General features: G+C 40.1%; 1 protein-coding gene across 1 annotated transcript; it reads left to right on the top strand.

Annotated features, from left to right (window-relative positions):
* Positions 1-4,083: 4,083 nt before the first annotated feature.
* On the top strand, positions 4,084-13,377 carry LOC144273127 (aurora kinase C-like). The gene is made up of 8 exons (XM_077831602.1): positions 4,084-4,134; positions 4,917-5,079; positions 6,357-6,414; positions 7,170-7,361; positions 8,987-9,125; positions 9,602-9,750; positions 11,052-11,226; positions 13,186-13,377. Exons 1-8 carry the CDS (start codon positions 4,084-4,086, stop codon positions 13,375-13,377), a joined length of 1,119 nt encoding a protein of 372 aa, XP_077687728.1.
* The last annotated feature ends 34 nt before the right edge of the window (positions 13,378-13,411 follow it).

A 13,411-nucleotide genomic window follows, 5' to 3' on the forward strand; every position in this document is an offset into this window, starting at 1 on the left:
GAAGTGAGCTGTAGCTCACGAAAGCTCATGCTCAAATAAATTGGTTAGTCTCTAAGGTGCCACAAGTACTCCTTTTCTTTTTAGTTTAATATATGTCTGCTACCTAAATCCTGTACTCTCTCCCGTTTTCAATACCTTTCCAATGAAGTGAGCTGTAAGCTCACGAAAGCTTATGCGCAAATAAATTTGTTAGTCTCTAAGGTGCCACAAGTACTCCTTTTCTTTTTGCGAATACCTTTCTAGTAGCTCTTCCATTTGTGACCAGCAAATAACAAAACCCACTGTTGAATGCTGGAACTCTAGTGCCAGCTGCTTAATGCCAGGTAGAGACAGAAGAGAACTCTTCAGGAAACCCTCTCCTATCATGAATGAAAAATACAATTCTGCAGTGAGACAGGCTGTTTGCTTGGTGACGCCATCCCAAAGTAGAGAACAAAGCTTTATGAATTACACGAGTGACCCTGTAGTTGACTATGTTCCTCTGAGTAAATATGGCCCATGAACCAGGACACAGTGCATTGTTTCAGAAAACAATACTGTGCTAGGAGCTGAAGAAGATCCAGCCCTCCAACATCCTCTTGTCTAGGGAGCCTCTCTCCTCCACAGAATGTTTTGACTCGGCATTCAGGCTCCCTCAACACAGAAGGCAAATACAAAGAACATCAGTGCTCAGTGTCAAGGCCAGCACTATGGGTTTGAAGAAGTGAAGGATTTTCCATGCAAAATTACAGCTCAGCTGAACAGCGGAGAAGATTCCTTGCAACTGTAATGATTTTCACTCTGTAGTAACATTGCTGCTCATAAAGGTGATGTGCAATCAGGAGCAGGGACCCAACTACAGACTCTCTTATTAAACTTACTTTTAATGTTCTCACTTGTTAGAAGCTTATATTTGATAGGAAAGATTTAGTTTCCAACAGTCTGCAGGCTCCACAGAGGTGCTTAAATGCTATGAGGATAGGTGCTCTACCAATGCCGGAAATAGATGGTTTGATTACATAGCAATGGATTGGTATCTGTATTGATTTATATGTACCAAATACAACTACAATTGCACATCCAGTGCTTTGGGCACCTATTCCATAAATTAAAAATGAGCTAACATAAACAAAGGACTGCCCATACATATCTCCATCTCACCCCACATCCTCCTCAATGTCCTTATGAAAAGATGGTCTTCGTAGCCTACATTTAAGCCATTTCAAGTTGAAAGGAAATATTGTTTTGGTGTTTTCAGTAAATGGTAGCCTTACAAATGTTGTTCTTAGAATGCGTTTTTAAAAACTGTTTTGCCAGTATTTAGTATGTAATGTGGAGCAATTTCTGTACTGCTAACCCAGGCAGGGAAAAATCATGAATTAGGGCCACAAGAATCATGAGATAGTCTTAGAAATCAGGGGTTTTTAACAAATGATAAATGTGGTGTTCTTTTGCTTTCTGAGCTTTAGAGTGCATCTGGGCCATGTTTTCTGGCTTTTCTCTGCAACTGTGAAGAACAGAAACTTGCTTAAACAAAAGCCCGCCCCTGAGCTTCCCATGAAATAACATCTCCAGAAGTTGAAGCTTTGAGAAAAAACGTTAAATATCACAAGGTTTGTGATAAAATCATGAAGATTGTTAATACTGCAATTGATTTGCCCAGGACTGAAAAATAATATTTGAAAAAAAAATATGTAAAATTACAACACTTAGATCCTGGCTCTGCAAAAACTTAAGCACATTCTTCACTTTACGCTTACAAGCAGCCTCAATGATTTCAACTGGACTATTCAAGTGTGTGCACGAGTGTTTGCAGGGCCAATGCCTTAACATGTATACAAGGTAGTCTATAACTGGCCCCTGGAGAGGTGTCTTTCCCCAGGTAATTCCGGTTTGTCATATTTCCCAGTTGTGACTACTTGGAGAAACCAATAAATGTAATTATAATCATAACACTTATTTCACCTGTAGATCTCAAAGCACTTTGCAAAGATGGGTAAGAATCATTATCCCCATTTTGCAGGTGGAGAAACTGAGGCACAAAGAAAATAAGTTAGTTGACAAAGGTTGCACTATGAATCAGTAGCAGAGACAGGAACATCCCCATGGTCTCCTCACTCCCAGGCAGTTGCTGTCTAACATTGATATATAAATATAATTGTGATTAGAGATGTGCCCAGGCATCAACAGATGCTGGGATTTTCAGTTTTGATGTCAGGGTTTTCAGGGTTTGCCTGTCCTAGAGTGAGGGATGAACTGTGACATTCAAATCCAGGTTTGGATTCTGATTCCTTAAAGTTTAGAATTGGGATTTGAGACTGCAGAACTCAGCACTGGCCTCCAAACTGAGAACCAGTTCTGAGTTCAGATTCCAACCCTACCCCTACCCCATAATGTTCACCGCTATGACACTATGATTTCTTTGAGATGCTGAGATTCAGGGGTTTAGGGTTTGTGTTTGTGGTTTGTGTCCATTGCTAATATAATGAGTAATACAATAGCTCTTAACCTGTCACACTGATTCCCAAAGCGCTTTGCAAAACATTAATTCATTCATCAAAAAAGGAATTTCTCTTCCTTTATTTAGGTTTATATAGTGTATTAAGTTGTGCGTTGATTCAAAGCATGTGTGTAAAGATCTGTAATTTATTGCTCTGTAATCAAAGCAAATCTTTCCTAAAGCGTTGTTCATTACTTGGCTCATTTCTAAATCTAACTATATTATATTAACATTAGGCACAAGCCTGGAACAAGTTCTGGATCCTTTTTCTGGCTCTATGATTGACTTACTGTGTGACCCTGGGCAAGTTACTGCTTCCCTCTGTGCCTCAGTTTCACATTTTAGAAATCAGATGTGGGGAGTCTGACTTTAAGGCCTAAGGGGTGTCAGATGACCCTGGCCTTCTATATAAAGGGAGCTTTTAGAACTAATTTGTGTTTCTAATGCTAGCTGGTGGGAGTGGCTATGGAGTAGAACCTACTGAAGGTCAGAACTGAGATCCAGGCATACCTCTAGATCTGTAGCCTTATTGGAGTGCTGCCAATCTGATCTATTTATTTTACTTTAGCTGATTTCATTAGAAAGTTATCAAGGCTTCTGGAACAAACAAAAACCCTTTAATTGTGGGCATCCATGTTTTAATATAGGTATATCTTGCTATTGTATTGGAAATGAAACACAGTATTCTCTTAGTACATATGTTAATGAATCCTAAAATACTCATTTAGAGGGTTTTAATGCCTTACAAAATGTTCTGTAGTTTTAGGTAGAGAAGTTATCATTTAAGAAGTGCAGCTTAGTTTCCAGCCAAGCTTTGGTCTGTTTGATACCTATAAACTGCTTGTTAGAGCAGGTTTATGTGTGACTATTGTGCCTATTTTCTTGTTAAAGCCTTAGCTCTTGTGAAACATGTGTGTCTGATTAAATGAGATCTGGTCTAACTATCTTACCAGGTGTAAGTGATTGGATAAAATCTCTACATGCTCACAATGGCTAGTGGAGGAACATAGCAGCTTACAAAGGATAGCTAAGATTTCAATGTGATTATAGGTACCCAGCTTGAAACACTTTAAAAGGGCCTGATTTTCAGAGGGAGGGTGCTGAAAAATTGGAGCTATTCTAAAATTAGGCACCCCAAATCAGTAACCACTCCTGAGAACAGTATGGAGGCTAAAGAATTCTCGTTTCATCCTCTTACACCCATGCTAATAGGAAACTTCCTGAAAGTGAGATGTTAGAGTGGGAGTTGGGCTGTGGCAGGCATTTAAATCAGAGGGGCAATGGAGAACTGCCAGCTGAAGAGAGCAGTGGACAGCGGGCACATCAAGGTGTGGGGGAGGCTGGGAGTGACTATTGACTAACTCAGTTTAACAAATGTAAGTTCTTGATTTCAGTCTCTAAAGTGCCAACTTCAGGCTGCCCTGGATTTGCTCAAACTGGCCCCAGCTCTTCCTGTGTAAGTCTTGCAATGTGGAGGTTTTTATCTCTCAGCTAGCTGAGCCTCTATTCGCATAGCAAGTATCTATTTGTGCCATAATGTTCAGTGCTATGACACTATGACTCTTTCTCCCTGGTATCCTTTTCTTTAAGCACGTAATTACCCCATGGAAAGCAAAGAGACTGAAGCCACATGCCACATCAGAGGTGGCAAAAAGGTAGGTCGTTGTGGCATATGGGCTGGGAGGCCATTCACTGGCGTTAGGTTAGCATTTGTGTTAAGATCCTGCCTCTTTGTTTGACTGCTTGCAGTAGTATGTATCATGCTTGTTTTCTTGTGCAACACTAAAGAAAAAGCTACCATTTTTATTGAACTACTAATTGACTGCATTATCACATGAGACCTAAGCCATTATCAACCTTACACTGTTCCCTAGGCTAGGCTAGAGTTCTGAGTGAATTTATCATTGGTGACAAAATGCCAGTCTAAAAGCACTAGAGATTGAAGTCCTCTATTGAGGCACAAAAAAGAATCAGCCTGTCAATGAGCCTTAATGCTGATATTAGGGGACCATCAACAGTAGTTCAGACTGATGCAAGCTATGACTGCTGCTGATAATGGTGCAAATTATGATGGTGGCTTCTGAGAGGCTGGATAGTTGTCCATTTGGTACTGAGACCACTCATTCTATTGGCCACTGAACAATCATCAGATGATAAATTGGCCTGTTGTTTTCAGTACAGATCAATAGACACAACATTGAAAGCTGATACCTCAAGACTCTTGAGCGATACAGTGCACATTTATTTATGTATAGTATAGCCTAATTTTTTTTATTATTATTACTTGTATTGTGATAGGGCTGAGAAGCCATACCTGCTAACCAGGGCCCATTGGTGATAAGGGGCTGTACAGACACAGAACAAAAATGTCCCTGCCCCAAAGAATTTATAATCTAACCTCATAGTGTTCTTGTCTCTTGGATTTTCACTGTTAAAGTTGTCTCCAAAGCCAATGACTATAAGCAGCTCAGATGTGCACCAGAAGAACATGAGAAAACATATGAGTAGTTCCTGCATTTCAGTGTTTTCCTGCAAGGGGCCGTCTTCTCCAACAATCAAGAATATCCTAAGGAAAACCAAAGCAGGATCAGAATCTAAGGGTATGTTACTCATTCAAACCATAGCTGGACCCATCCCACAGGTTACGTGGAGATGGGAATTTTCCAGTTCCCAGACATCCTGAAGGGGTCTCCCACTTGCCAAAGAACTGCTTACAGTTTCAACCATAACTTCAAAAAATATAAAGGCAAAGTAGTGGAGTTGAAATTGGGCAAGGAGTAATCCAGCAGTTATTTGACCAGTGACGACTTTGGTGGGGTGAGGGTGAAATAAGATTCTCTACTCCTGATTCATGCTTTCCATTAAAAATCTGGTTGAGACTTGACTGGCTCTGAAAGCTTCCTATGTAGGCACTAGTCCCATAACTTCCACTGTTAAGGAGTTTATGTGTACCAAGAAGCTTGTGAAATGCTTTCATTGCTTTAAAAACAAACAAACAAACCTGTAAGCCGGGTGATAACAGCAGAAGTAACTGAAATAGGGGTGTGTTTTCACCTGGTCAAAAGTAGCCTAGCTGAGCTCGAACAAACCAGGCAGGGACAGGCTGCATCCTGTCAATAACTCCATTTCAATGGGTTCCTGAACAAAGAAGTGTTGCTTCCCAGTTCATGGCCTCTTACTTTATAAGGAAATGCAGAAACAATACAAATGTCAGTAATATGTAAAGGGCAGTTCAGCCTTAAAAAGAACTCTCAGTATTTAATGGTACAAAAGACACAGGACCTTCTACAAAGATAAAAATGAGACTGTGAAACTTTTTTTTTTAATGGTGTGTTTATTCCTAGTCAACTGGAGCTCCATGTACCAAGGGGCAGAAATTGGCCCAGAGACAATTGATGCTTATTGTGCTCCAGACACATTTAGACTGATTAATAAAATTAGGTGCAGTTTTCCTTTAAGGACAGCCTGAGATTCCCCCTTGACTCTTATGTTAAACATGCTGGTAGTTTCAGTGATCATCTTCCTATTCAAGGATGCAAGAGTTGCCTGGGCATGCCAGCTTCTTCAGTCCCCTTCCATCATGAGATAGCAATCACTGTTTTAACTCTGGGCTCTGGTCATCACTCACCCACCCTTCCATCTTCATCCTATTATTTTAAATTGCACTTTATTGCCACCACAATTAATGGGTGACACGATGTCTCACATTAACACTATGTCCAAACGTTCCTAGGGCTGTCTGTTTTCACGGTAGAATTCCTATTCAGTGAAGACTTCCTCCCCCATTCATCCATCGAAAAGCTCTCAAATCCACTCTACAAGCTACAGCATAAAAAGACACAATTTCTGTTCCAAAGCTGATGTATTTGTTTTACAGATGAGGAAGATGGTTCAGAAATGGACACCAAACGTGCCTCTGTTTCTCAGCTGCCAAGGTAACTATTCAGAAAATATCTCAATTTGCTGCTTCTGGAGCATTAATATTGTTTGCTGTAGAAGTCTCCAGATCATCCCAAACCTCTAGATACTATGGAACTACTAGCTTTTTTACTGTGTAAGAACTGTCTTGCAGATTTCCTGAGTTGGGTTTAAAAGATATGGATATTTAAAGGGCCTTTCCCCTAAGATATTTAGAACTCTGTATATCTTACATTGTAGAGAATAGTATTTAAGGCCTAGATTTTTCCAGCAATGTGCATATGCAAAAGTGCAGGCGCTTACATGTGAAATCATGGCAGGTGAGCATACATGGGCAGGCAAGTATCCAGTTCTCCATTTGCATGTGCAAATTAAGCACAACTGAACATATAGGTGCATGTATGACCCTGATAACCTGAGCCCTATTTTTTTCAAGTAACTTGGAGGTTAGAATTGAGTCTACCAAGGCTTTATTTATACACATTTACTTTGCTAAAATAGTAGGACTATTTTAGCATGGAGGGCTTACACTGGGGAAAGTTGACTGTCTTCAATAACTTTTTGTCTACCCATTCACTTGTATGCTATTGAATATCTAAATGTAGTAAACAGAAAACTTAAACATGTTGAAATATACTGACCCCCTCATGATATGGTTAAGCAGATGCAGTGACATCTGCTTTACAGCAAGATTGAATTTGTCTGATATTTCTCCATTTACTGGGAATTACTAATGTTATAGCTCTAATACTGACTCTTATACTGTATGCAGGAAAATGTGGTGCATTGATGACTTTGAAATTGGGCGGCCACTTGGGAAAGGTCGATTTGGAACCGTTTATTTGGCTCGTGAACAGAATACCCACTTCATCCTAGCCCTAAAAGTCATCTTCAAGTCTGCCCTGGAGAAATCACAACTGGAGCACCAGCTCCGAAGAGAAATAGAAATTTTGAGTCATCTCAGGTAAGCAGCTGTGCTGAAAGTAAATAAAATAACCATGCAGTGGGATTTACAGCCTGAGGAATGCTGGTATCCCTGGCTGACTTAGTTTTTGCACCCTCCACTTCAGCATGAGCCAGACTGCCGTTCATCCTAGACCACCCGAGTGGCAAGCTCGACAAACTGGATCCAGTCTTATGGGTTGCCTTTTTGGTGATACACAGAAGTAGAAAACATGATTACCTTACTTCAAAACAACTTAGCCTGAATTGGTGAACTTGAGAGGTGGGAAAGAAGGTAGAGGGTGCCCTCACTAGTTTGTCATATGGGTGAAGAAAATAGCTCTGAGATCTATCCCTACAAACTACATTCTTCATTGCTATTATCTAAGAAATATACACCAAACGAAATGGTGTGCGCGCTGGTGGGCCTCCAACCCCCCTCCCAAAAAAATTGTTCCCTTGCCTTTTCCAGTTGTCTACTTCAGGCTAGACTCTGGAGCGACCTAATTCTGATCACTGTTCAGTTTCGAACTAAAGAGGATCTCATTGGGAAAGCTGAGATGCTGAGCTTGCTGTCTTGATTTCTAACATGGTTCAGTTGTACCAATCTCCACATGCTTCTGACTGACCTAATTCCTGACTATCACAGTTACAAGGCTAACTGCACCTCTGAGCCAAATGCACCCCCTCAGGTGTTCAGCCTTGTGTCCTTCTCCTACCAACTCTGAGGCGACAGTACCCTGTGTATTGTCTGTGCTCACCCCAAAAAGCCCAAGTAGGTTTGGATACCTGCAGTTCTTCCCCTTGGGAGCTTGTGACTAGTGGAAAGAGTTTAATCTTAACAGCATGAACAAAGCATAAGACAAAAATTTATTAAAGCAATAAAAGGGTTACCTACATATCTGTCTTGCCTTAAAGGCTTGCTGTCCCTTAGCAGAGACCGTACTCAGGTCTAATATCCCAGACACTCCACTTCTGGAACCTGACTTCACCCTCCCTCTCTATAGTGACTCTTTATCCAGCCCCAAGTCTTATTGTTCTCCTGTGTTTTCTGAGCCTAGTTAAACCAGTTCAGATAGCTTAAAAAAAGTGTGGGTAGTAACATTAAAGTCCATATTCCTGGGTGCTTGCTGAAAGTCTGTTTTCTAGGCAATTGTCCTGGCTTCTTGCATTTCCTGACAACCTTATTATCAAATAAACTCAGTGCAGTAAACATGCCAAAAGCCAGGTCACATACAGCATTCATAAATTGTCACAGCAGCTCCAAATGCATCCCACTAATCCTGGGGGGAATGCTTTAGCCTTTCTCCCCCAGACCTCTAAAATAACAAGCGCCATTTCTACAACATGGCTTCTACTCCTGTTAAGTCAGCAGCCAGTGCTACTTAAGTCCAGTTGTCCTATATCCTTCTGTTAGTAATGTATTGTGCCTGGTTTGTACATACCTGATCCATTTAATTCACCACTAGACCAACTAAACCATGGGATTATTATTTTCCCACATGTGCAAGCTTTCATAACACTCCTGATCCAACTGAATAGGAATGTGGTGGTTGGAATCAAGAAGCTACCTTAACATTTGGCTTCAGTGTTGTGGTACTTGTTTGACTTTCAGCTACCAAACATGACCTTTCTGGCTTTTTTTAGGCATCCAAATATTTTGAGATTTTATAACTACTTTCATGACAGAACACGGATCTACCTGATGTTGGAATATGCTCCAGGAGGGGAGCTATACAAAGAATTGCAAAAACATGAGCGTTTTGAGGAGACAAGAACTGCCACCGTGAGTAAAGTGTTGATGCTGCTTACGTTTTGTGAAGGGGAATGGAAGCTCATCTTGAAACTATAATAATATATGCACTGTAGACATACGCTGGGTTTGTATGCAGAACAAATCTTCTTGCCTAAGTAAAACTAGTTGGAAATAACTTGCTCACAGAGTGTCTTGTGTGACTGCCAAATGTTCCAGTTCCTGGATAGAGCCAGGAATTGCCAAGATGTGTCAAGGCTTCTTTCTAATCCTCAGAGGTTCAGTACATCCATCCCTGGTTTTATATAATACTACCATTAGCTTTCTAAGCAACTCTTACAAGCAATATCAAAACAAACATGGTAAATATCAAACCAAATCACTCACTGCTGAGCCACAATAAGGTTTGTATTTAACTTACTAAATGGCTAAATCGTATTTCCTATAGAAAACCACTACATAAACTGTGTTTGACTGTATAATTATCTTGGGTGTGGCACATTCTGCAGTATGTAGAAGAAATATCTGATGCTCTGATATACTGCCATGCTCAGAAAGTGATCCACCGAGATATCAAGCCTGAAAACCTCCTGCTAGGACTTAAAGGGGAACTGAAGTTAGCGGATTTTGGCTGGTCCGTGCATGCTCCGTCACTCAGGTGAGTCTGACTCCTTTTTTCAGTTGTAAGACCACTACTATATGGACTCAGTCTCTATTCGACTGTCCTGTATTTCCAGCTCCTCCACTGACAACATTTTGGTAAAATCTGTCTAATATCCTAATCCTCTCATCTTGATTCACTGATGCCACATAATTGTCTCCAAAGACATGAACTGTGGACAATCATTGGATTGTGACACCACTGATGGTGAGCAAGGAAGAGCAGGATTGGTTCAAGGTTGTGTGGGCCCTTGAACACTGAAATGAATCCTCAAGCCTCCACAAAGGCATGAAAAGTATACTCCTTGTGCCCTGCTTTGCTTCCACTATGCAGTCCTTCAGACAGCATGAACAAAGAGAAGGTCTGTCAGCAGCCCCAGGACCAATAGTTGAGAGAAGCTCTCCTTCAAGGCTGGCTATCTCTACACCTTGACTGGCACTTTGAGGAAAGAAAGCAAAATATTGCATATGGCTTTCCTTAGATATTAGAATCTTTATTTTTTTCTAAGATTCTTGCGACACAGAATATAGTCTCAAATATTACTGTCATGGGCCCATACAAGTCCCTCTTGTCTTTCATGAAGCACTCAGAGGATGTTTTTGACTATTCAGCCTAACCCCTCATGTAGCTTCTGTTTGACCTCATTTAGATCTCTGGGGACTAGACATAACTCCTGAAGCCAATCAAAACTACTCCTTTAGAGTGAAACTTAAGAAATTGTATGCACGGAGTCACCCAGCTTGCATACACAATTTTTAAAGTTTGGGCCTTAATTGGTCAAAGTTAATTGGGTTAAATGGGTCAAAGTTGTTGGGTAATTAAAGCATTTCCTAGGATTGAGACAGAAGCTAATCTGCTTTCCCCACACCTAGGCCACAAAGATGACATCCTACCGAGGGAAAGATTTTCAAAACCGCTCAGATTCTAGTGGGTCCAAATCTGGCCCCTAAAGTTCTAATAAATTGGGTGTGGATGTGTGTAGTAAATCAGGTTTCAGAGTAGCAGCCGTATTAGTCTGTATTCGCAAAAAGAAAAGGAGGACTTGTGGCACCTTAGAGACTAACAAATGTATTTGAGCATAAGCTTTCGTGAGCTACAGCTCGCTTCATTGGATGCACATCGGATGCATCTGATGAAGTGAGCTGTAGCTCACGAAAGCTTATGCTCAAATAAATTTGTTAGCCTCTAAGGTGCCACAAGTCCTCCTTTTCTTTTTGTAGTAAATCAGTTATTGATGATAAATTTACTCTACCTTATTTTAATGCAACAAAATGACTGGTGATTTGTTTTTTAAATAGGAGGACCACATTTTGTGGCACAACAGATTACCTTGCCCCAGAAATGATCGATGGGAGAACCCATGATGAAAATGTTGATGTCTGGTGTGTTGGTGTTCTATGTTTTGAGTGTCTTGTGGGGTATGCACCATTTGAAGCACCCACCCGCAATGAAACATACAAAAGAATTGCAGAGGTATGCTTTCCTAAATCCATGGAAAAGGTTACTTGGTTTTGAGAGCAAAGAAAACCTTCTCCCACAGGCAAACAAATTAGGCTCTGAAGGGCTTTTTTTTTAAATCAGTGAAAGCTGATTTCATGGTACGCACAAACCAATGAAATAATAGCTTCATTGATGATTAGAGGCAAAGTAAGACAAATGCTGCTTGAGAACTTTTTGTTTTAAGGATATTTACTTTGTATATTTTGACTGATGTTGACAACTTGTGTTTTAATGGTTATAAAGCTTTAACTTTTTGAATCTGTCATTAATAATTGTCTGATCCCCATAATTTTCTGCAACTGTGAAAATTTAAACTGATAAAAATGGAAAAAAGCTTAAACATTAGATATTTCATTGACTTACATTAAAAAACAAACATTCTGGCAAGCCTACCAATAAACTAATCATATAAAAGATTAGAGTAGGAGCTCAGAACTGTCAGCATCACTGATAACCAGGCCAATAAATTCTCTTCTTTAGAATCGGACACTGCTTGGGTTTTGATTTTGTTGGCATCAAACTTGACTGGTTAAAGGACTGTCAGAGTGCATTACAGAGAACTGGGCATCTTGTTTGATACCATCTCAGTATTCATTAGGAGCCCTGACATTCCCAGTTAAAATCTTCAGAACAATGTCAGAATAACGTTGTTTATTACAAGAAAATCCTGGTTTCTTTTTCTTGCCCTTACCATTTCCCTCTTCAAAGGCTGTAGTTGGGCACTGTTGACTAAAGATGCCTTCAGAACACATGGACTCATTCTTAAATCAACCAGAGTCCTTGAATAGTAGTGTGAAGCACTCCCTTTTACTGAAGCACTCATCAACTGTGCTACCTCGTTGCTAAAAATAGCACATACTGTGGCACTTCAACTGGCAATACATATGGCAAAACTGTTAAATCTAAATTAGTGTTGGATGTGTTTCAGACAGCTGCTCCTTTTTGTACGGAGTTTGGGGTGAAAAGTGGTGACAAGATGTAAACTACCTAATTTGAAACAGTGGGTCATCTTGAATATAGATTTGGGGCCTTGTCTTGTACCCACACAATCTACCGGAGTTTTGCCATTGATTTGCCATTGTGATCAAGACTGAGGCTGTAATTTCAGTTTCTATCTGCAAAATTGACACGGTGGAGGAGGGGGATGAACAAATGTAGATAAATATATTGAAGACTAGGGATACAGATACAAAATGTACCAGTTGGTTCTAATACTGGCCTTATTCAATGAAGGTTACTCTCCTTCATTAATTCTAGCTGTCTTCCACGCTGCTTAGTACAAAATGTCTCTTTAAAATTCAGCAGCCGACCAATTTATTCCAGTGAACGCTATCAGCTAGTGTCCTTGACTGTGACTCTAATGTGCACGCTGTATCGCAGATAATGGGGAGTGTATTATGCCAGAAACATTGATCTTATTTTGCACATTAATCAGGGTTAAAAGTATATCAGATAAAGTTCTTGTGATTAGATCTATTCTGTGGCTGCTGTGACAATGATCTGGTATAGGAGATGTTACAATATAATTCTGGAGCACACAAAGAATCTTACTTTGCACTGAAATTCAGCTGTAGTCATTATAACCCAACTCTACACTATCAGATTTACTGGAATTCCAAATCCTAATAACTGTCAACAGTCTTGCATTCTTATAGTCTTTTTGAAGACACTAGTTTACTATCATGGAATTACCTGGCTTTGGTAATACTCTTACATCTTTATTACCTTTTTAAGCAGTACTTCTTGTAGCTGTGAAGACTACAAAAAACTTGACAGCTAGGTGGCTGGTGTGCTGAGACCACAGTCTATCGTGTTGATGGGGGTCCTGGTCCATGACTGAGGCTCCTAGGTGATATTATACTATCCATTGTACTTGCATCATACTGCTGTTACCTTGTGGAACTAATATTGTCTCTATTTTTTTATTTCAAGGTTAAATTTGCATTTCCCACATGGGTGCCTGATGGTGCCAAGGACCTTATTTCAAAAACACTTAAGCGCACTCCTTCTTTGAGGCTCTCTCTCAAAGAAATAATAAAACATCCATGGGTTAAGAAGAATTCAAGGAGGATTTTCCCACCAGTTTATAAAGCAGCTGAAGAAACTCTCACTCTGGAATATTGACTACTTGTGCTTTTTTGGAGATGGCTGGATTTTT

The sequence above is a fragment of the Eretmochelys imbricata genome, chromosome 13 (assembly GCF_965152235.1).
Source record: "Eretmochelys imbricata isolate rEreImb1 chromosome 13, rEreImb1.hap1, whole genome shotgun sequence".
Lineage (NCBI taxonomy): Eukaryota > Metazoa > Chordata > Testudines > Cheloniidae > Eretmochelys > Eretmochelys imbricata.

Excerpts from the sequence above, each read along its gene's own strand:
- LOC144273127 (XM_077831602.1), top strand. The coding sequence starts at position 4,084 with ATGGAAAGCAAAGAGACTGAAGCCACATGCCACATCAGAGGTGGCAAA. Across the intron at positions 5,080-6,356 it reads AGCAGGATCAGAATCTAAGG|ATGAGGAAGATGGTTCAGAA; the intron begins GTATGTTACTCA and ends TTTGTTTTACAG. Across the intron at positions 7,362-8,986 it reads GAAATTTTGAGTCATCTCAG|GCATCCAAATATTTTGAGAT; the intron begins GTAAGCAGCTGT and ends GGCTTTTTTTAG.